Raw genomic sequence first — 22527 nt, 5'->3', positions numbered from 1 at the left:
GATTCCAACCCAAAACGACCTGTAAAGATTACACCGCAGGAAACCCTACGGGGTACTTGTACTCTGTGCTTTACGTTCCCTACGAGTTCCCTATGAATACACTGAATTACACACATCAGGATATTGATATCACAGGGAGGATGGGAGAATGGGTGGCAAGAATGGTGGAAGCTTACACATCTCTCATATCAGTGTATACACAACCATGGGCTTATTAAGTGACTTAGAGTTGTTTATCTGACGACATGTCTATAAAAGGCACATTTGGAAGTTTACATGTCTGAAGAATTCCTGGTAAACCACGATGGGAGCCTGGAGATCCATCCAGCTGATGCGGACGCCTCTCCGCTGGGATTTGTGCAGGCGCTCTATCTGAAACCACTCCGAGTTAGTGGCATCATTCCTGGCCTCTCTATAAAGCTTCGAGCTAAACTCTATGATTTCAAGTGCGGCGAAAAGCACGCCTCCCAGCCGCGCATGCGAGAAGACCTTCTATCCTCACAAAGACCATGGTCTCCCTGACAATGACGTCATCATCGCGCCTTCCGCGGAACGGAAGGGCGCGCGACGCATGCGCAGAGAGGGTGCGCAGGACAGGCTACGCGCGGGCGGCTGTGACGTGATGCCCGAGGAGGAGGTGGTCAAAGAACGGAAGCCGGGAGGGGCCGAGGGCGGAAGGGAACCAGGGCAGGGGTTGTGTTTGGAGCTTTGGCGGGGCTGGGGTTCCGATGTGGTCCCCGGAGCGGGAGGCCGAGGCCCCGGCCGGGAGAGACCCGGCGGGCCTACTGCCCCCCGAATGGGAGGAGGACGAAGAGCGCATGTCCTTCTTGTTCTCTGCCTTCAAGAGGAGTCGCGAGGTGAACAGCACCGACTGGGACAGCAAGATGGGCTTCTGGGCGCCGTTGGTGCTGAGCCACAGCCGCCGCCAGGGGGTGGTGCGCCTGCGTCTGCGAGACTTGCAGGAGGCCTTTCAGCGCAAGGGCAGCGTCCCGCTGGGGCTGGCGACGGTGCTGCAGGACCTGCTACGGTGAGGGGTGGGCCGGGCCTGGCCAGGGACTGCGACTGGGGCCCGGACTTGGTCCCTGGGGCAGGGATCGGGTCCTGGTAGCTGACCACGCGCGGTGCCCATCCTAGGATCTGGCACAGGATAGGCGTTCACTGTTTGTTCCTTAGGTTTAGAAGGAGCTTGGGTTAGGTGTACTTGTGGAGAGAAAGGAGTGTGTGTGTGTGTGTGTGTGTGTGTGTGTAGAAGGAGCTTGGGTTAGGTGTGCTTGTAGAGAGAAAGGAGTGTGTGTGTGTGTGTTCATTAGGATTAGAAGGAGCTTGGGTTAGGTGTGCTTGTAGAGAGAAAGGAGTGTGTGTGTGTGTGTGTGTGTGTGTGTGTGTGTGTGTTCATTAGGATTAGAAGGAGCTTGGGTTAGGTGTGCTTGTAGAGAGAAAGGAGTGTGTGTGTGTTCATTAGGTTTAGAAGGAACTTGGGTTAGGTGTGCTTGTAGAGAGAAAGGAGTGTGTGTGTGTGTGGCAGGGGAAGGGGGAGTTTGGAGAATGGTCCCATGAGGTGAGACCTAGATGGTGGGAGAAGGCCATTTAGTACAGGTGACAGATTTCTCTGACCTGTATCCCTGTTAATGCCATTTTTCGGGGGCCTCCAAATTTAAATCGTTCCTGGAAATGAAGGTCTGTGAGATCGGATTGATTAAACAGAAGGATCAGAGTTATGAGAAGGGAGCCTGTGGGGCTCTTGCCAACACGCCCCTGGCACAGGTAGATATGTCTGGCCTATGCTGGCTTGTCCTTGGCACAAATTGTTTGGAGCAGAGAGGACATGAGAAGGGGGAGGGTTGCATTGAGTATCTTTGTACCCTGCTTCGTACTGTGGGCAACAGGTGTAGTGTTTGGGTGCCTAAATGTCCATGTCTGGTAGAGGGTCAGCACTGCATGGTGTGCAGATATCCTCCATACACCATTTCATCGGTCCTCTCAGCAGCCCTGTGGGCGAGGTGATAGTGTCATCCTGGACAAGCAGAGAGGAAACGGCTCAGAGAAGTCAAATTACTTCCTTGGGTTACATAGGTGGTTAGAGGTATTATAAGAGCTTGGGCTTCTAAATTGTACATGCACTTGGCACTATACTTATCATTCTACGCCTACTATGGTGTCTTGCCTAGTGAGTGAAAAACTGACTTTAAACTTTGTTGTTTGGTGTAGCTTTTGGATTAGGCGTGTCCCCTTTGCTTCCCTACTTCTCATTCCTTGTACCTCTCCCTTAGCTAAGAAGGCCTGGTGGCATTGTGGTTAATTGCTTGGTTGCTAACCCAGAGGTTGGTGGTTCAAACCCAGAAGCCCCTTCCATGGGAGAAAGCTGTGGTCTGCCTCTGTTGAGATTACAGTGTCGAAGCCCTATGGGGAAGCTCTGCTCTGTTCCATAGAGGCATTGTGTCCGAATCAGCTTCATGGGAACAGGTTTGGTTTTGGCTGATAATTGGTGACAAGTCTTTTTCAGAAATCTTTTTCTTTTCTTTTTCCCACTTTCCTTTGATCTCTCTTTTTAAAAAGTCACTTTATTGGGTGTTCTTACAGCTCTTATCACAATCCATCCATTCATCCATTGTGTCAAGCACCTCTGTACATGTGTTGCCATCATCAGTTTTAAAACATCCTTGCTCCTTTTTCTAAGACAACGGTGGAGAAAGTTTTTGTTCATATGTCTGAGGTGCGGGTCTGGGGAGAGTGGCTGAAGAAGTCAGTGAGAGCCAAGGCCAGTCTGGACTTGCATGTTGCAGCAGGGTGATTACTTCCGTCTTCGTTCCTGTGAATTCTCATCACCTAACTGCAGGCACTCACTCATTGCAGCGGCTTGGTGTGGGGCTGCCTTTGGCCCTTGAAGAGTTACTGCGGAAGCAGCACAGCACCAGGGGTCAAACAGCCTGGGCTCCAAGTCCGGTTCTGCCACTTGCTAAATTATGTGACTGGAAAATGATATGACCTTTTTAAACCTCAGTTTAAGCTATTATAAATGGCGGTGATCATTTATAAATGATGTACCTACACTTATTGTGATTATTTGAAGAGGTGTTTCTAAATAGTCCCTGGCATAGTGTCTGGTCCAAGGTATAAATTCAGTAACTGTAACGGCTGTTATCAGGAGCCCAGATGGTGTAGTGCAGGGGTCCTCAAACTATGGCCCCCGGGCCCCATGCAGCCCGCTGAGACATTAATCCAGCCCACCGGGGGGTTTTGTCCTTTTTGGTTTTTTACTTCAAAATAAGATATGTGCAGTGTGCATAGGAATTTGCTCATAGTTTTTTTTTTAAAAAAACTATAGTCTGGCCCTCCAATGGTCTCAGGGACAATGAACTGGTCCCCTGTTTAAAAAGTTTGAGGACCCCTGTGTAGTGATTACACATTGGGCTGCGATCCACGTGGCTGCCAGTTCAAAACCACCAGCAGCTCAGTGGGAGAAAGACTGGGCTTTCTGCTCTGGTAACAGTTACAGTCTCAGAAACCCACAGGGGTCGAGTCAGCAATGACTCCATGGCAGTAAGTAGCTGTTATAACCAATTAGAGGGACTGCTTACTTCTCATTTAGTGCCCTAGCTTAGGAATAGCAGAAGCCTGGTATTCGTCTCCATTTCTTGCCCTTGTAAGCTAATCCATTATTCTTTTTTTTTTTAATCATTGTATTGGGGGCTCATACAACTCTTATCTCAATCCATACATATATCGATTGTATAAAGCACGTTTGTACATTCATTGCCCTCATCATTCTCAAAACATTTGCTCTCCACTTAAGCCCCTGGCATCAGCTCCTCCTTTTTCCCCTCCCTCCCCACTCCCTCCTCCCTCATGAACCCTTGATAATTTATAAATTATTATTTGTCATATCTTACACTGTCCGGCGTCTCCCTTCACCCACTTTTCTGTTGTCTGTCCCCCAGGGAGGAGGTTATATGTAATCCCTGTTTGTTCTTTTCGTTTTCTTGTTTGGAGATCCAAGTGTAAAAGGAAAGCTCAGCATAGGTCCTGCCCCCTCCCTTGCCTCTCTCATTTTACTGGAGCTCAAACACTCGAGCCAGACAGATCCTAGTTCAGGTTTGAAGAAGCACACGTTAAGGCTCTCGATTGTTTGCAGTAATGCAAATGCAGTAACACCATGTACACTGTAGACTTCTTGTGAGGCCTAGAGCTGGAGTCTCAGCAGCGCTGCACAGGGAGGCACACAGCAGACACCTGGCACGTGGTGGTTAGGGTGATGAGCAGGAGCCTTGGTGGTGCGATGGTTAAGCACTGCTGCTAGCAGACAGGTGAGCATATTGGAATGCACCCACAGCTCCTTAGGAGAGAAGACCTTGGTGGTCTGCAGACGTAGAATTCTAGCCGCAGAAAGCCTGTGGTGGTTCCGCTCTGTCATGCAGGATCCCTAGGATGGGACTCCGTTGGGTGGCACGCAGCAGCCGCAGGACGAGGACAGTGAAAGCCCTCTGCCGGGATGAAGGGATGAGGTGGGGACTGGGGGGGAAACTGCATCCAGCACCGCTGACGTGCCTTCTCGCCCTGCAGTCGAGGGGAGCTGCAGCGGGAGTCCGACTTCATGGCCAGTGTAGACAGCAGCTGGATCTCCTGGGGAGTTGGGGTCTTCCTGCTGAAGCCCCTCAAGTGGACTCTTTCCAACATGCTGGGGGATAATAAGGTTCCTGCTGAAGAAGTACTAGTGGCCGTGGACCTGCTTAAGGTGAGTACTTAGAAGGGAGAGATCTGGGTGTCCATATTCCGATTATGTCTTATAAGAGAAAGAATATGAGTTTTACATGCTGACAGCTGATCATTGGGCTTATCTGAGTGATGTAGACCTCCTTTATTGTATATTCTGAACATTATTTACTGGTTGGACATTAACATTTCAAGGGTAAACCTTTGTCCAGGAATGGTTAGGACATACTGATGACTATTTTCCAATATGTGTAGAATTACGAAAGTAAAGTTTAGGAACAGCTTTGCCATCTGCAGTTTGCTGACAAGAATCACTCGGGATTTCTGAGGACTTTGTGACTTTGCCATCTCCTAAACTAGGGGCAGCTTTCCTGCTCTCTGACCAGAGCTCTCCCTTCTGACTCTGACGGCTTTACTTCCACACCCTTTCCCTTTCTCCGCACTCTTGGCTCTTGAAGAGATCACTCGAGCCCAAGCCCTTCATACTCCCCTGGTTAGTAGCTGCCTAGATCGCGGCACTTGTTTTCCCGATTGCCTCCTTCACTGATGCCCTCAGCTCCTCCAAATCATACTTGGTCTACCCTCAGAGATGCCCACCAAATCCCAAGTCCATCATGTTGGGAGGCTTCTCTTGACTCCCATGATTGCCGAGGTCAACCAACCCCAATCAGTAGATCAGAGGACAGGCCGCCGCTGGTTCACAGGGCTGCAGAAGCGGGCAAATCATGTCAAATGGTAGTGTTCACACGAGTGTGTTGTTAGGTGCCGTCGAGTCGGCTCTAACCCATAGCAACCTTCTGTTCAACAGAGTGAAACCCTGCACGGTCCTGCACCATCCTCACAATTGTTCCTAGGCCCAAGCCCGTGGCTGCAGCCACTGTGTCCATCTATCTCGTTGAGGGCCTTCCTCTTTTTCGCTGCCCCTCCCCTTAACCAAGCATGATGCTCTTCTCCAGGACTGGTCTCTCCTGACAATATAGCCAAAGTACGTGAGTCGAAATCTTGCCATCCTTACTTCCCAGGAGCACTCTGGCCTTACTTCTTCCCAGGAAGATCGGTTTGTCCTTCTCGTAGTCGCAGGGCTGTGGAAGCTAGCCAATTCCAGGATCGGTGGGTCAGATGGCATTCTCTAGGCTCAAATCCCAAGAACTTAAGGTCAGATGATACTGAGCCACATGCAGGATCCAGAGAAGAGAACTTGGCCACAGCATGCAGATGTTTTGGTTGCAGGCCACTCCCTCAAAGAAACTCCCCTTACTGGAGCAAGGTGGGGACTTGAGCAAGGTGTAACTGGTCCCATCAGTAAGCCTGTCTCACTGACTTACAGAGGTTTAGGTTTCGAAACACGTACAATACCATAAAATGTAAACCCAGTAGATCACAAGTTGGAGGACAACCGGGTACACACTGTTGGGAGTCATGGCCTGGGCACGTTGGCATAGAACATTAGCCAGCAAACCCACTTTGTCCCATCAAGAGCCCCGTGATCCGTACATTCTAGCATTCTTTTCATCTCTATATCCTTTTCCCTCTGAAACCATCTACATTTTTCCTATCACAGAATCGCCCCTTTGTGGGACCTGGCCTCTCGTCTCCTTACTTCTCTCTTTCATCTCCGCCAAGCTTTGCTCAGTGTGACGTCATGCATTGTCACTGCTCTTCACTCCCATGCACTCTGACCCACTGTGGACTTACATCAGCCACATTATCCCACCACAACTGCTGAGGAAGGGTGTGTATGTTGTTGTAGGTGCCATGCGGTTTAGTTGGTTCGGATTCATAGCAGCCCTGTGTACAACAGCTTGAAACGTGGCCCGGTCCTGCGCCATCCTCACAATGATTCCTGTGTGTGAACCTATTGATGCAGCCACTGTGTCAGTCCATCTTGTCAAAGGTCTGCCCCACCACTTTACCAAGGAGGATGTCCTCCAGGGATGGGTCTCTGCTGACAGCACAGGAGGCCAAGTGTCACCGTCCTTCCCATACACTTCCCACGCTACTTGCTCTTTTATTTCTGTGTTAGCATTTAGTACTGTCTGAAGATCTTTTTTTTGGGGGGTGGGGGGAGGAATGATTGGATATTTATATTTGTTGTTGTTGTTTTGTTGGGTTTTTTTTAAACATTTTATTAGGGGCTCATGCAACTGTTATCGCAATCCATACACACATCAATTGTGTAAAGCGCATTTGTACATCATTCTCAAAACATTTTCTCTCCACTTAAACCCCCGACATTAGGTCCTCATTTTTCCCCTCCCTCCCCGCTCCCCCCTCCCTCATGAGCCCTTGATAGTTTATAAATTGGTATTTTGTCATATCTTGCCCTGTCCGATATCTCCTTTCACCCACTTTTCGGTTGTCTGTCCCCCAGGGAGGAGGTTACATATAGTTCCTTGTAATCGGTTCCCTCTTTCCTACCCATTCTCCCTTTACCCTCCCTGTTTCCCACTCACACCAGTGGTCCTGTAGGGCTTATCCGCCCTGGATTCCCTGGATTTTCAGTTCCTATCTGTACCAGTGTACATCCTCTGGTCTAGCCAGACTTGCAAGGTAGAATTCGAGTCATGGTAGTGGGAGCTGGGAGGAAACATTTAGGAACTAGAGGAAAGTTGTATTTCTCATCGTCGTTACATCGCACCCTGACTGGCTCATCTCCTCCCCGAGACCCCCCTGCAAGGGGATCTCCAGTGGCCTACTAATGGGCTTTGGAGCTCCACTCCGCACTCCCCCCATCATTCACTATCTGAAGATCTTATTATTGCTTACCTGTCACGCAGAGCTGAGCCAAGCCACACCCTTCGTTTCCCTGGAGGCATCTCTACCTTAGTAGAGGGTGTGACTTAAGGCACCATCTTTTTTCTTTGGAGAGGGTATGTATACTCTTAGCAATATATAGTTCTAACAAACGTCCCATCACCTGGAAGAGAGGCTGGAGGAAGATGTGGATGATATGATTCAGGTGTTGACTGTTACAGGGTTAATGGTGATTGTAAAACGTGTGATTATAGAAGGTGTAATTGAAAGAGGGAGGAAGTGAATTCCTCAAGTATAAATTGGTTAATGGTTAGAAGAGCCAGTGGGTGACTTAAGTTATAGTCAGTTAACATGGCCCTTCTAGCCATAATGCCTTACGTTATACAATTTTGGCCTATGGCTATATCCTCTTGACTATTCTAAAGCATGACATTGAGACCTGATTTTAGTAGGACATGTGAACCAAGGCTTTAACAGATGGGGTGACTTGAGACACTACCCTTTTTTTCCCTTGGGGCTGTGATCTACTAAAAGACAACCCCACAGTCTCTGTTAGTTAAACCCTGTCCTCGGTGTCTAAGAGCTGACACAGACAGTAGCTCTGGTGGCACAGTGTTTGTGCGTAGGCTGCTAACTGCACGATCAGCAGTTCTCAACCACCGGCCACTCCTCAGGAGAGAGACGGGGCTTTCTACTCTGTCAAGAGTTACAGTCTCAGAAACCCATAGGGGCGGTTCTGCCATCGGTCGGCATGGACTTGATGGCAGGGCGTCATGGTTTTTTGGGGTTTTTTAATAGTCTGCTAAAAGACAGCCACCCTCCGTCAGACCTGTTCCTGCGTGTCTCACAGCTCTCCTTGGAAGAGCACTCCAGGCTCTCTCTGTGCAGTGGCACAGGCTGCAGAGACCAGATGCACCAGAGCCTGTGGCATGGAGACTCAGGGGAGACTGCGGGGTGCTTGCTCCTCATCTGGCCTGAGACCAGGAAACTGTGGGACACAGTGACAGGTGGGCAAGCTTCCTGGCCATGGAGGCAAAGGTCACGGGACCACTTGGCTGAGAATTGGAGAGAGCCTTGGCTGAGGAGACCAAGGACTGTATCCTTAACGTTTGCTCAGCCTGGCGAGTGGTAGCCTGTTCATTTCCCTAAAGGCCCCCTTCACCGTGAATATGAACTGTGAGCTCTGTGTGGCCAGTGCAGTGGCTTATAGAAGCCCAGCACAGATGTCAGAAGGGGTGGGAAGAACAGTTGCTGTCAGTAGGTAATGAAGGATGAAATGCGGAGGCTGGTCTGACCCTTGCTTTGTGCAATGGGTTAGCCAGAGGAGGTCAGGGATGTCTACCTCCATTGCCATTGACCACAGATACCATTTTTTAGTAACTCGGATGGTTACTAAATTTCTCTCTTACTTAGGAAGCCATCTTCAACATTGTCACATATTTCTTTTATGTTGTTTCCTTTAGATTACTTTGTAATTGTTTTAAATTTCAATTCTAAGATTTGTTTTTGTATATGTGTGTGGGGGGGGCTTTAACTTCTTCCACATGAGTAGCCAGTTGTGTCGACATCATTTATTAGTGATTGTATACCATTAATGTGTGTGTGGCTGCCACCCTGCTACTGCATGTTATTTCTGATGCTGTTGTTGATTGTCGTCTGAGATGGTTCTGACTTTTTGTGACCCTGGGTGCAACTGAGCACAACGCTGCCTGCTTCTGACTCTCCTCAGTCTGTGTGTGAGCCCGGCTTGCGGCCACGTCCACGGTCTTCCTCGTTTTCAATGAGCCTCTCCTTGCCCAGGCAGAACATCCGTTTCCAGGACTGACGGCATGTCCACAGTACACGAGACCAGGCGTCACTCTTCTCGTGTCTAAGGAGTCTTCTGGCCGTGCTTTTCCCAAGACAGGTTTGTTTGTTCTCCCGGGGCTCCTTGGTGCACTCAGGATTCTTCAGCACAGTCATTCAAATGGACCAGTGCGCTGGTCTTCCTTATTTATTGTCTCGTTTTCATATGCACACGAAGCAACAGAAAATACCAGGGATTGGGTCAGGGACACCTTGGCCTTCAAATGACATCATTCCTTTCTAATACTTTTAGAGGGTTTTTGCTCCTGATTTGCCCATCATGGTACTTCACTTCATTTCTTGACAGCTGCTTCCACGGGTATTGATTATGTGCCCAAGTAGAGTTAAATTCTTGACATTGCTACTCTTTTCTCTGTTTCCCTGTGAAATTTCAGTTTTCATTATATTGAGGCATAATTCATACTGAAGGCTGTAGTCTTTGACCTTCATCAGTAAGTGCTTCAAGTCCTCTTCTAACAAGCAAGGTTGTGTCATGTGCGGATTGCTGGTTGTTAATGAGTATTTCTCCAGTCTTGATCCTGAATTCTTCATATATGCAGCTTCTTCTTTTTTAAAAATCATTTTATTGAGGGCTCAAACAGCTCTTATCACAATACCTACATCCATCCATTGTGTCAAGCACATTCGTACATTTGTTGCCATCATCATTCTCAAAACAGTTTCTTTCTACTTGAGCCCTTGGTATCAGCTCCTCATTACCCCCCCTGCTTTGTGGCACACAGGCTGAGTAAGTATGACGAGAGAACACAGCCCCGATGGATGCCTTTCCTGGCTGTAACCCATGTAGTAAGTATCGTCTTGTTCTGTTTGAGCAGCGGCTTCTTGGTTCAAGTGCATGTTCTTGATGAGAACAATTAAGGTTCTGGAATTCCCAGTCTTCACAGTGTTACTCCTCATTTTTATCATCCATACAATCTCATGTTTTTACATAGTCAAGAAAACACAGGCACATTCTCTCTGGTATTCTCTGCTTCCAGCAAAGATCCATCTGATATCAGCAATGATATCCCTTCTTCCACTTCCTTTCCTGAATCTGGTATGAATTTCTGTAGGTTTTTTTTTTTCATTCATTCATTTTATCATTCATTGAACAAATATGCTCCCGGCATGAGCTAGGCCCTGTGCTGGGCAATAGGGCCACAGTAGTAGGAAAACAAACTCTGCCTTTTCTTGGAGCTTAAGTGATTTTTTTTGTTTTTAATCATTTTATTAGGGGCTCATATGACTCTTATCACAATCCATACATACATCAATTGTGTAAAGCACATTTGTACATTCATTGTCCGAATTTCTGTAGTTTCCTGTTGATGCTCTGCTGCAACTGTTTTTGTCTTTAGGCCAGTTTTACTTCCTAGAGCCGGTGTTCGGCAGGTGGTGTAGGGAAACAAACCAGTGGCACTCACCTGTGTATAAGAGAGACCTAATAGCAAGAGGTCATCTTATATTGAGAAAGCATTCCAGCCCCATCCAACCCAAATCCATGGGTCCATTGCTAACCGGAGCCCTCTTCAGACTCAGGTCGCCGAAGGCTGATGATGCCAAAAGGTGAGTGAGATGCAGGGAGACCACAGGCCAGTGGGTGCAGGGTCCATGGACCAATGTTGGTGGGAACGTGGCAGGGTGGGAACGTGACAGCTGGCAAGTTGGCTCCCATGTGGGGCTGCCCCTGCAGGCAGGCAGAGTCCCTGCAAGAAGGAAGGCAAAGGAGCAAGAGAGAGAAAGCGAATTTCACATCTTTCTGACAGAAAAGACCCCGCCCCCAAGGAGACATCATTAGGCTATGATCAGATTGTTAGGTTAGACTTCACTCCTACACTTTCACACGGGGTCAGATTGGCATAAAATCTAACTGCCACACAGTCCAACTGATATTAGTGGCATTTTGGTAAATTTTTAAGTTCAGTTTTCTCATGTTTCTTTGGAAGGGGCACAAATATGGATCTTTTACAGTCCTTTGGCCTGATACCTGCTTTCCACCTGGCGTGGCAGAGACAAATGAGTGCTTCCGCCATTGTGTCTGTTGAAACATCCCACTTTCCTGACAGGGCAGGCAAGTTCAGTCTCTAGCCTGTGAGACTCCTCTGCCACCTTTAACACTATTGACCATTTGCTGATCAAAATGGCACCGTCCCTTGACTTGTGACATCATTGATCATTGTCATCATTGATCTGGCATGTGCATCTTCTAGGGGCCCGGGGGTGCAGTGGTGACGAGCTGAGCTGCGATCTGCGAGGTGGGTAGCACGTTGTTCAGGTCTCATGGAGCAACATGTCCAACATAGAACATCTGTCTGTTCCTTCTAGGATGGGCGTCCTCCCATAACCTTGACACAAACAGCATCTTCTCTAGCTGGGCACTTAAACCAGGCCGTAGAAGGCTCCACGACTCTTCTTTCCTCTCTAGCCAGCTCCCACGTGCCATGTGCTGCCAACTTGAACATCTGGTCTTGTTGTGACTCTACTCCTCCTCTGTCCATTTTACCTAATTGAGCACCTGTTATTTGTTCACTTGAATCGTCTCCCTGCTTTTCCTAATCCTAACACTCTATGATCCATCCTTTTCCAATTTCTACTAGACTTTTGTTATTCTAGTCATACCATTGCCCTTCGATGACAACCTGTAAAAACAATAGCATGATGTCAGAGGTCCTCTAACTTCCGGAGGGCAGAGGAGACAAACCATCGGCTTCACCGCAGCTGATGACGATTCCTATGAGCTGGAGGTCAGCATCTCCTTTCTCCACCCTTCCTACCAGCATTGGCACCAGCGCTCTCTGTCCCAGGGCACTCTTGCTTTTTTGCTGGGTTCAAGATGTGTCACAAATTATATTCACAGTTAGGGGACTTAGGCCGGTGACAGGTTACAGCTCTGTATCAAGATCAGCAGGGTACAATTCAGGATGAAGATTGGGAAGCATGCAGGCAAAGCTTCGTGTTTCAGGCAGGACAGCTATGTGAGCTCCACATGATCCTCTCCAGATAGGCTTTTCTTGGCTCCCTCAGGACAGGCGTCCTCTCAGCTCCTGGCCCTGCCCAGGCTTGGCCTCTGACCTACCAGATGAAGTGTAACAGAGCTCTTTAGCTCTCCTGGTAAGTGCCCAGGGGTGCCCTACTCCTCCAGGAAGTCTCCTGCTGAAGGCGGTGAACTCTCCCGCTGTTGCCTGCCAAGCCTGCTGTGCTGGGCTGCTGTGTTTGCCATCTCGCATCAGGCTGCTGCTTCTGCGGCTGCTGCTGCTGGTCTGCCACGCTTGCTGCTGCTTCTCAGTCTTGCACCATCTCCCCTGACATAGCTCTCTCGGTCTCCTGGGCCTAGGAAGTTCTCAGTGCAGAGACCTTGGGTTTAAAAGGTGTGTTCCCCTCAGAGCTGTTGCCCTCTTTGATGGCCCCGAGACCCCCTTTCCTCGCCTCTGGGATTGCCGTTAAGACTAGTGGGATGGCACAGCTGACCAATCACCTTGTTAAGGCTCCATATCTCTTTTTTGCTTTATTAACAAGCTGCCCAGTCTCCTTGGAGGGCCACACGCACCTTATTTGCATAGCTCCACTCACATTTTGTGGGAGTCGTAGACCAGGTGTGGCTAGAAGGGCCATATTTCACCACCGTCATCGGAAGAAGACAGGGTGACATGTAAGTTGTGACACATTAATCATAAAAATAGTGCTTTAATTCTCTCCCCTCCACTCTTCAGAGAGCCACACACACTGGTGATTCAAGCTCCTCCCTCTTCTTGAGACACTGCCTACCAGTCTTCGCCTGGACTTTACTTATCTTTCACAGTTCTGCTCAGCAACCATTTCCCCCCAAGAAATGTCAAGACTCTCGCTGATTGCTCCAACTTAGTTATGATGATCACAATCATCCTGTCCCGCCTTGGGAAACGCTTTGGGGCACAGTACTGTATTTACTATATTATCCGGTGGCTTAAAAAGAGACAAGAATTGGAAGGAATTCAGATGTCATGTCATATGACCTCTTCAGATTGTGAGGGGATTACTGAGGGCCAGCGTGATAGGGACCCAGCCCAGGGCTACACAGGCCTGGCAGGAAGCCAGGTCTCCAATTCACGGCTGATTCCAGTACACAGCGTGGCTGCTCCTTCCCAGGGAGCTCTGGGCAGGACGAGGCAGAAACAAAGTCCCAGATGAAAGTGCCAACAAGAGGTGGCTCCCAGTAATTCACAGACCTCCTTTCGAAACATAACAACGTGTCCTGCCAAGTTTCACAAGCACAGCTCCTTTGTCCTTTGACCAACACCAAACAGACCGAAGACTAGCTGCCAAGGGAACATCAGGGTGGCATCCCCCTGCTCTCGCCTTGCGCTCCTGTTTGTGGAGCATGGTGGTCAAACTTTCTGGGCCCTCTGGGCCATGATGCAGGGCCTCTGGGCCTATGTAAGCGCCTAGAGAGTTTTATGTAAAGAAAGTGTGCATCACGAAAACATCCCAACCCAATGCTGCCCAAGCCCACAAGTCCAACATTAACCCATTAACCCAACACCAGTCCACAAAGTCCTCCACCTCACAGAACAGAGGCAATGATGCCGACTGCAGGAGGAAAGCTGAGTCAGTGAACAAATAAGCATCTTAGCACTAGCAGGGGTCTCCACACGGCTGCTCCAGCACCCAAGGCTGCATCGGGATAGGTCCATGTAGCTTCTCCTTGGGGATGTCTTGTAGGAAGTCAATCTTGCAAGCTGAAGCAGGGAACTGTTAAGGCAGCTGCACCCGGTGCAACCATCACAAAACAAGAGACCCAAGAACTAGAAAGGCAAGGCTCACCACCCATTTATCCCTCCGCCTTTCAATTAGCCCCACATGTGATTATCGGCCAGGTTGGCACAATTAACTAACTCAGCACCTTTTGCCTTTCCCTGCAGGAAAAGGCTGAGGAGGTGTATCGTCTGTATCAGAGCTCCCCTCTCTCCTCCCACCCAGTGGTGGCCCTGTCGGAGCTGAGCACCCTCTGTGCTGGCTCCTGCCCAGATGAGAGGACCTTCTATTTGGTGTTGCTGCAGCTGCAGAAAGAGAAGAGGGTCACCGTCCTCGAGCAGAATGGAGAAAAGGTACGGCGGGTCCTGTCTCCGTCTGCAGACCCACCGCGTGGCTGTGTGGGCTTGTCTCAGCATAGTGGTGGGGCAGCAGTAACTTGTTCCTGCCCCCCAGATTGTGAAGTTTGCCCGGGGGCCACATGCCAAGGTCTCTCCAGTCAACGACGTAGATGTTGGGGTGTACCAGCTAATGCAGAGCGAACAGCTTCTCTCGCGCAAAGTGGAGTCCTTGTCCCAAGAAGCGGAGAGGTAATGTCTACCCCTCAGCTTGAGGTCCATCTGCCACAGTGGGCACTCACAGCGGGCAAAGCCCTGGAGTCTGGGCTCTAAGGAAAAGGGTGGTTGTCCGGTTCAGAAACCCTAGAATACCCACAGTGGCACAGAGCGGGGCAGGGGGTTTGGATTGTTGGTCTGGTTTTTACCTGCTTTATGCACTTTCACGCCGGACCCCGGGATGAAAAAGCCACATGAAAAGGAACACAAAAAACGGAATTTGTTTTCCAAAGTGAGGACCCGCATCTGGAGAACGGGAGGGCTGTCTGAGGTTACTGGTGACACGAGGTGTTCGTTCCCTGCCGCCCGGCTCCCACAGTGGGCATCTGTTTCGAAGGTGCCTCGTTTCCATCTTCTCACACTCCCTGGGGCTTGAAGAAAGCTCATCCTTAGCCCGTTGGCCTTGCCACGAGCAGGTGCTCCAGCTCAGACCCTGGCTTGCTCTAGGGGTGTGGGAGCATCATTTCTCTTGCTCTTGGGTGGCATGGAGTTAGCGTTCAGATAGATTTCAAACTACTTTAATTAAGTCTGCTCACGGGAATCCTTTGGTCCCTGCCCAAAACCCAGCTTGTGCGGCACGATGATTTTGGTCTGTCTTCGTTTGTAGGTGTCGAGAAGAAGCCCGCAGGGCATGTCGAGCTGGAAAGAAACAACTGGTAGGTTCTCTTTTTCCCCTCCAGCTACTTAGCTCTGTGCTGAGCTGATCGCCAGCTGCCCAAGGGTTCAGAAAGCAGCCTGCTTGCGGCTCCGAGGGGGACAGCCTGCAGGTGGCCAGGGTACCACTGAATATTTTCAGATGAGTGTGAAGAAGGCCTGGCATGGCCTCATCTGGCAGGGGCTGTGTTCTCACTGGAGCCCGCCAACCCTGGCCTGATTTCCCACCCCCACAGGCGCTGAGGTCTCTCAAAGCCAAGCAGAGGACAGAAAAACGCATCGAAGCCCTCCACGCCAAGCTGGACACGGTTCAAGGCATCCTGGACCGGATCTATGCCTCCCAAACAGACCAGATGGTAACCACTCCACCTTTGCTCCAGCTCTTGACTGGTGGCCCCAGTTCATCCTCCATTGTGTCTTTGGTATTGGATCACTAATCAAAAGGTCAGCAGTTCAAACCTCATTATTTGCACTGACCAATGATGACTCGTTCTCTTTAGGTGTTTAATGCTTACCAGGCTGGGGTAGGAGCACTAAAACTGTCCATGAAGGATGTCACAGTGGAGAAGGCAGAGAGCCTTGTGGATCAGATCCAAGAGGTACCTAAAGGGGCTGGGGAGGGACACGGGCTACAGGAGGTGAGTGAGGGCAGATTTGATGGTGCCGTGCTTGACTTATCATCTTAACCTGAGAAAGTGCAGCTCTCCTTGGTCTCCTCTGTGGCAGTGTTGCTTCATAACCCTGGGCAAAACGCCCCAAAGACTGTGTTGCTCTGAGAGAGCGTTCACACTTCAGGGCCCTGCTCTTTTCTCTGACAGCTCTGTGATACCCAGGATGAAGTTTCGCAGACTCTGGCTGGCGGGGTAACCAACGGCTTAGGTGAGTTGGTCATTTCCTTCTTTTTTAAGAGGGCTTCGGTTCCTGGCTCTGCTGATGGGTTGGATGATGGAGTTGCCATTCCTGGTTCAGGCAGGGCTCTTGCTCTTTCTCTGAAGCGTGTTTCCACGAAGAAGTGGGTATAGAGAGTTGTCATTTCCTCCTCCGTGGGCTAGGAAAGGCGCTCCTGTGCGCCTTATTCACAAGGCTTCTCGGTGGAAAATCCTGAAGGGCAAGGGTGAGCCCGGTCAGTTCCATGGAGTTAGTGAAATGGACCTTGATGACTTAGCTCTGTGGGCCAGAGAAGAGTAGCTGCTTGAAGGGCACCCCTGTTGGCAGTAACCCCGTGGAGCACCCTGCCTGGCGGCCCAGGCATCGGTTGAGAAGCTGCCTCTTCAGCACGCTTTCTCCCCAGCGCGCATGCGTCCTTCTGCTCTTTCCTCTCCAGATTTTGATAGTGAGGAGCTGGAGAAGGAATTGGACATCCTTCTTCAGGACACCACCAAAGAACCTCTGGATCTGCCTGACAGCCTCCCTGAGACGTTTTATACCAACAGTGTGCCTCGCCCTCGGATCTCAGATGCTGAACTTGAAGCTGAGCTTGAGAAGCTGTCCTTATCAGAGGGAGGTATGGAGCTGAATCACTGTGGTTTCTAGTGGACACGTGGGCCCTGGGTGACGGAGGGCCAGGCTCAGGCTAGCCTTGTTGTGATGGGTCCCACCCAGGCCCATCCTTCGTTTGCTGGGGTACCGTCGACCCGTCTGGAAGTTGCGTGTTTGTTACTTACAGTAGGCTCGGTCCCGTCAGCAAGGTGATGCTTCCATCTTCAAGTCTTCCTGTTGCAATAGCCAGTCGATTCTTCTCCTTGCAGGTTTGGTCCCAAGCAGCAAATCTCCAAAAAGGCAATTGGAACCGACTCTCTGAAGCCATTGTGGACCCTCACGTGAAGGACCCTGGTGTGAAAGAGAGACCCAGCTTCCGTGTGTGTACATCATTATTTAAAGGAGAAGCCCTCAGAACGGATTCAGAAGAGGAAGGAGAACTGCCGTGATGTTGCCGGATGCCACCACTTACTACAGCACAGACAGCGTTTCTGGAAGCAACGCTCTCCCAGCTGGCATCGTGGCCTGCCGTTCATGTTGATAGTGCTGCAGTTTATACAGTCTGTGTTTGCCCTGTCGTCTCTCATAGCCTGCAGTTCTTGCCATTGGCTCAGTTAGGTTTGTCTTCACCCACCAGCTCCACGTTCCAGCCAACGAAGGTGAAAGACTTGGAGCTTTGCCAAATTAAAATCAGCCCTCTCTCTCCTGCCCCCACTGTTTTCTAGAGGGATGTACTCTGCCTCTGGGGTCAGTTAATCATTGTATTCCTGTCCCACACTGGTCCCACCGTCACGAGAGTAATGAGAACCCAACACTTAAAGGTTGTCTTTGAGGGGACTTAACAGCTGCTGCTTTATGGAGAAACCAACAGTGTGAAAGGTTTCTTTCTAGGGCTGTTTGTGAGATTCTCCAAGACTCAGAAAAGAGGTCACCCTGAGTGGCTCAGAGCTGTGGCAATTGGGGGGGCTCAGGAGTGGTTGATGGACACTGCTGCCGCCTCCGTCTTAGGTGTAAGATTTGCTGACTGGAAGAAGGGGTGGTGCTCTGTCTTGTGCAGAGAGGCCCAGGTAACTACAGGGCCCCAAGATGTCCAAATCCCATATGCTTTTTTCAAGAGGCATGCTCTTTCCCATGTCCCCATCGTGGAATACAGTATGTAGATAGATTTAGTCCCGAACAAGCCACACAACGACACACCTCCCCTCCACGAGCCTGAGCCTGGCAAACCACAGGTTACCGGTGTGAATTTGAAAACCATGTCGTTTTGGAGCCTGTTGCTCAGGGCAGGGGCTTCGAGCCAGGATGTGCAATAGAAGAGGAAGTTGGTGTTCTGCCCTAACTGCCAGGTGCTTCCTCTGTCCATGCCCCTCCAGTCCAACCTTTCCCCGTGTTGAATTGGGACAGGCAGGAGAGGGTCCAAATGCTCTGGCAGCATGAAGAAGAGAAGCTGGCATCTGCACTGCCGCCTTTTTGCTGCATGAGGTGTGCCTCTGCCCGGGGCCCTTCACCTGCCCTCTGTGTGAGGTGGTGCGGGGGCCAAGTGGAAGCACCTGCTGCAGACCAGGAGCATGAATCACCGTCCACACCCTTTCTCGGCCGCTCGAACCTTGGTGAACAATGAAATGTCAGGGGTGAAGAGAAACAATCACTATTTTTTTCTTTTCTAATCTGGTAAATAATTAAAAGAAAATAACCCCACGTTCTTGACCTTGACTCTTTAGGTTTTATACTTCACTCATTTCTGCATGCATGCACTCTCTCCCGTGGACACACACTTTGATTCTTTGACTCCAGGCCACCGGGAGTGTTGTTGAGTAGCATAATAGTAGGAGTATTGAGTTGCGGTGCAAAATGGGCCCACTAAGCGACCCCTCAGACGCCGGCACTGCTCCCTGGGAGGACGCTGGAGGTGTCAGGCACGCGACATCCCATGCTCCATTGCCTCTTCCCTTTGTCGTCTTTGAATGACACACTTGCTTCTACTCACGTAGGCTTAAGTGTGACCCAGATAGTCACTCAGCACCTGCTACCTGCACTGTGTGGGGAACAGGGAGGCTTGAGGATCGGGGACTGCCTGAGCTAAGTCAGCAAGGGAGCCAATCGGAACTGTGTTGTAAGCAGTAGGTCAGACGTTTCTGGAAAATCTGACAAGGTAGATCTTGATCAGAAGGGCAAGTGACACAGTGATCAAGCGCGTGGTAGAGTGGGGTGGGATCTCGGCAGAACTACCTTGCGGCCAGAGCAGAGACCGCCTGAATAGTGGTCTGAGAGCAGTGTGCAGTTGGGAACCACTCATTGAAATAAGTAATCTCCATTTTGTTAACCGTGTTATCTCATTGTTGCTCTTTCTTATGTTCTGAGATTAAGCCTTGTTTAAATGTGCCAGCTTTGTTCTTTGCTGTGCTGTGGGGAATTAAAGGAAGTTAAGAGTGGGCTTGGATCAGGGAGTGAGGACAAGAAGGGGTTCTTTGTAAGGCCCTGTGTGGTGGTTGGTTCAGGTTATTAGGTTAAATCTCCCCAGAGAAGTGCAATTTCATGTCAGCAGTCAGAACCAGCTCTTGGAATTCTATTGGAGAAATGGGTTTGGTTTACTGAGGGAGTGGGGGACCTAGCAGTGTCTCTGCCTGCCTAAAGTGGCCTGGACACTGCCCAAAGTTAGCAGAATATTCTGGGTCCATCTGCTGGAAGAGCAAGCCAGGCAATCAGAAAAGTGAAACCGACAATTGTTAAGACCGAAGATGAGAGAGCTGCTGCGTCACGAGGGCTCTAAAGCCAGGCTCCGAGGTTTGTGGTTGAGTTTGGTAGCCTCACTTTTGAATGGCACACCTTTTCTCATGATACCTATCATTTTGAGGTGGCAAGCTACCCTCGAGGTAAATGTGGTTCCTTTTCCACCCCTGCACAGAAAACAATTCAAGGCCATCCACCCCCCAGACCACAAGCCTCAGTACAACTGATGAGGAAAGTGAAGTTCGGGTGGCTAGCAGTTTGGAATTCCTTTTGTTACACCGGCCTATTGGTAACGCTTAACTCTCGAACACCAAATAATTTCACGGACTTTCACAGTGGTCAGTCCTTCGGGTTGGCAAGCTGGCTTCCCATGACTGTCAGTTCTGCAATGACGTACGCTTCGTTAAGAAAGCCAATGAGGGTTAACACACTGCTGCTTTGCTGACCATCATAGAGATAACTTTTTTCCATGTATTTTTTAGCAAGAAGGTCAAGTGTGCAGAAAAACAAAAGCCTAGCTGTGGGCTGCCCATTGATCGCTGAAGGAGGAGGACAGGCCTTGGTTCTATGACAAAGTTTGTCGTGAACTACAGCATGAATCAAGCCGGAGCTAATGGCATTTGGATCCCCCATCCCTGGTGGTATAGTGGGTTACCTTCTGAGCTGCTAACTGCAAGGTCAGCCATTCGACCTTGTTACCAGCCGTTCTGAGGAAGAAAAACCAAACCAAACTCATTGCCAAAGAATCGATGCCAACTCTTAGTGACCCTACAGGACAGGGTAGAACTGTCCCTGTGGGTTTCTGAGACTAACTCTTGACGGGAAGTAGAAAGCCTTTCTCCCGTTTCTACTCCCCTAACGGGTTTTCAGTCCGGGAAACCCACAAGGGGCTGTTCTATTCTGTCCTATAGGGTCTTTACTTTTGGACACGCCAGGATCTGAGGAATATAGACTGGTCTTGGGTTACTACCCAATGGGTAAGCCTAGAACAAAAGAACTTTATTTGGATTAAACATGCAGGAAGGGAATTCACCCATCTGAAATATTATACTGGAACTCTCAGCCCATAAAAGTAAAACAACAAATCCCAGCGATGTGCCTCTCATGTATCAGAGGATGAAACTAGTTTTGGATGATTTTCCTGCCACCAAAAACTTACAAGCTAGAAAGGTAATTCCATGATGTTAATGTTAGAGCAATGGAGGAATAATGTGTGGGATGCAGAGGGTTTTCCCCCAGGTTGCCCCCCATATTGTATGCCGGTGGGTGACTGTACACTTGGAGGTCAGCTGCTTAGAGGTTAGCTCCCTGAGGGCATCAGCCATCTAGAGAAAGAGCAATCAGTCTCTGTAGTCTGTCCCACCCTAAGTAGGGCCCACTCCCTGCTGATAAGGAGAGTGGATGGTTTTCCTGAAGGAGAGCCCAGAGACAAGGTCAAGCCAACTCAAGGAGGACCAAGGTTAGGCTGCCATCTTGAATCTAGGCTCCACCTACCTTGTCACATGTGTACCCTTAGTGCTGCCTCTTCTGATTGTGTGTATACCCCTAGCTTGTCCCCCTCTGACTGATGTATGCCTCTTGTACAGCCCCTTCCCATTATGATGTAATCGGGGGAGCTTGCACATCCCTGACTGTATATATATGCGGTGATCAAAAATGTATTCGGCTTTCTGCGTGGACCTGGCTGTTGAGATCGTGGCCGTCCTGGAGGTGAGCATTCATATGCCTTATCTTGTCTGATGTTTGTTTAGTTTTACCCCTCTGGTACACAACCGCCCTTTGCACCCTTCGATTGTGGGGGCTGGTACCCCACAATAAGGCATTAAGCTGTCGGACACTGAATAAGAAAGACCATACAAGAACACATGCATTTGAATCATGGTGCTGGCAAAGAATATTGAAAGTACCATGGACTGCCAAAAAAACCCAAATCTGCCTTGGAAGAAGTACAGCCAAAATGATCCTTAGAGGTAATGATGGCGATGCTTTATCTCACATACTTGTCGTCAGGACATGTTGTCAGGAGAGACCAGTCCCTGGAGAAGGACCTCCTGCTTGGTGGAGGGCCACAGAGACGTGGAAGACCCCCGACAAGATGGATTGACACAGCTGAAACAGTATTCTCATAGAAACGTGTGAGCCTGGTGCAGGTTTGGGTCATGTTTTGTCCCGTTATACATAGGGTGCCTGTGAGTGAGCAGTACCTGACAAACGGTTACAGTGAGAATGTGGGGGTCAGGAGCAGAAGGCCCAATCTCGAACTCGAACTGTGGCTCTTATTTCAAGGCAATAACCAAACGAACAAATGGTACCATTTATTGGGTATGTAAGGGGCCCTGCTAATTAATGGACAGGTTGGGAGGTCAGAACCGTCCGTTGACTCCTTGGGGGAAAGTCTGGTGATCTCCATCAGTGAAGATTCTAGCCAAGAGTTGGGGGTAGAAGGTTAGGGGTTATCAAGGAAAGGAAAGAGGTAGGATAGGAGAGGGGGGAAAAAATTGGCTAAAAAAGCATTGGTTAGTCTGGCAGTCAGTTCTAGAATGTTGCCCTCAGTATCCCCTGTCAAAGGGAGCCCTGGTGGCCTCGTGCTTGGGCATTGGGCTGCTAACCAAAAAGTCAGCAGCAGTTTGAAAACACCAGGTGCCCCATGGAGCCAAAGACAGGGTTTTGTACTCCTGCAAAGCGTTACAGTCTCAAACTCACAGGGGCAGTTCTAGTCTGCCGTATAAGGTGGCTGGGAGTCAGCATCCATACCATGGTAACGAGTTTTGGGGTTTTTTTTTTTTTGTCGTTTTATTACGGGCTCATACAACTTTTCTCACAATCCATACATACATCAATTGTATAAAGCACATTTGTACATTCATTGCCCTCATCATTCTCAAAACATTTGCTCTCCACTTACGCCCCCAGCATCAGGTCCTCATATTTTCCCCTCCCTCCCTGCTCCGCCCTCCCTCATGAGCCCTTGATAATTTATAAATTATTATTTTGTCATATCTTGCCCTGTCCG

The 22527-nt window shown here is 49.6% G+C and overlaps 1 protein-coding gene across 1 annotated transcript; it reads left to right on the top strand.

Annotated features, from left to right (window-relative positions):
- Positions 1–703: 703 nt before the first annotated feature.
- Positions 704–18482, top strand: CHMP7 (charged multivesicular body protein 7). The gene is made up of 10 exons (XM_004707603.2): positions 704–1027; positions 4561–4732; positions 14208–14393; positions 14494–14627; positions 15259–15307; positions 15542–15661; positions 15806–15904; positions 16124–16184; positions 16630–16809; positions 17054–18482. Exons 1-10 carry the CDS (start codon positions 729–731, stop codon positions 17104–17106), a joined length of 1353 nt encoding a protein of 450 aa, XP_004707660.1. The 5' UTR covers positions 704–728; the 3' UTR covers positions 17107–18482.
- The last annotated feature ends 4045 nt before the right edge of the window (positions 18483–22527 follow it).

Source organism: Echinops telfairi, unplaced genomic scaffold (genome assembly GCF_000313985.2).
Source record: "Echinops telfairi isolate 266 unplaced genomic scaffold, ASM31398v2 ScPeMD7_9;HRSCAF=40, whole genome shotgun sequence".
NCBI lineage: Eukaryota > Metazoa > Chordata > Mammalia > Afrosoricida > Tenrecidae > Echinops > Echinops telfairi.
Note: the sequence above shows the minus strand (reverse complement) of the source record. Positions and strands in the feature narration are given on the sequence as shown.

Bases quoted from the DNA above. Each gene is read 5' to 3' on its own strand.
- CHMP7 (XM_004707603.2), top strand. From the start codon at position 729: ATGTGGTCCCCGGAGCGGGAGGCCGAGGCCCCGGCCGGGAGAGACCCG. The intron at 15,662-15,805 runs GTAACCACTCCA...CGTTCTCTTTAG, and splicing joins CCTCCCAAACAGACCAGATG to GTGTTTAATGCTTACCAGGC. The intron at 15,905-16,123 runs GTACCTAAAGGG...TTTCTCTGACAG, and splicing joins TTGTGGATCAGATCCAAGAG to CTCTGTGATACCCAGGATGA.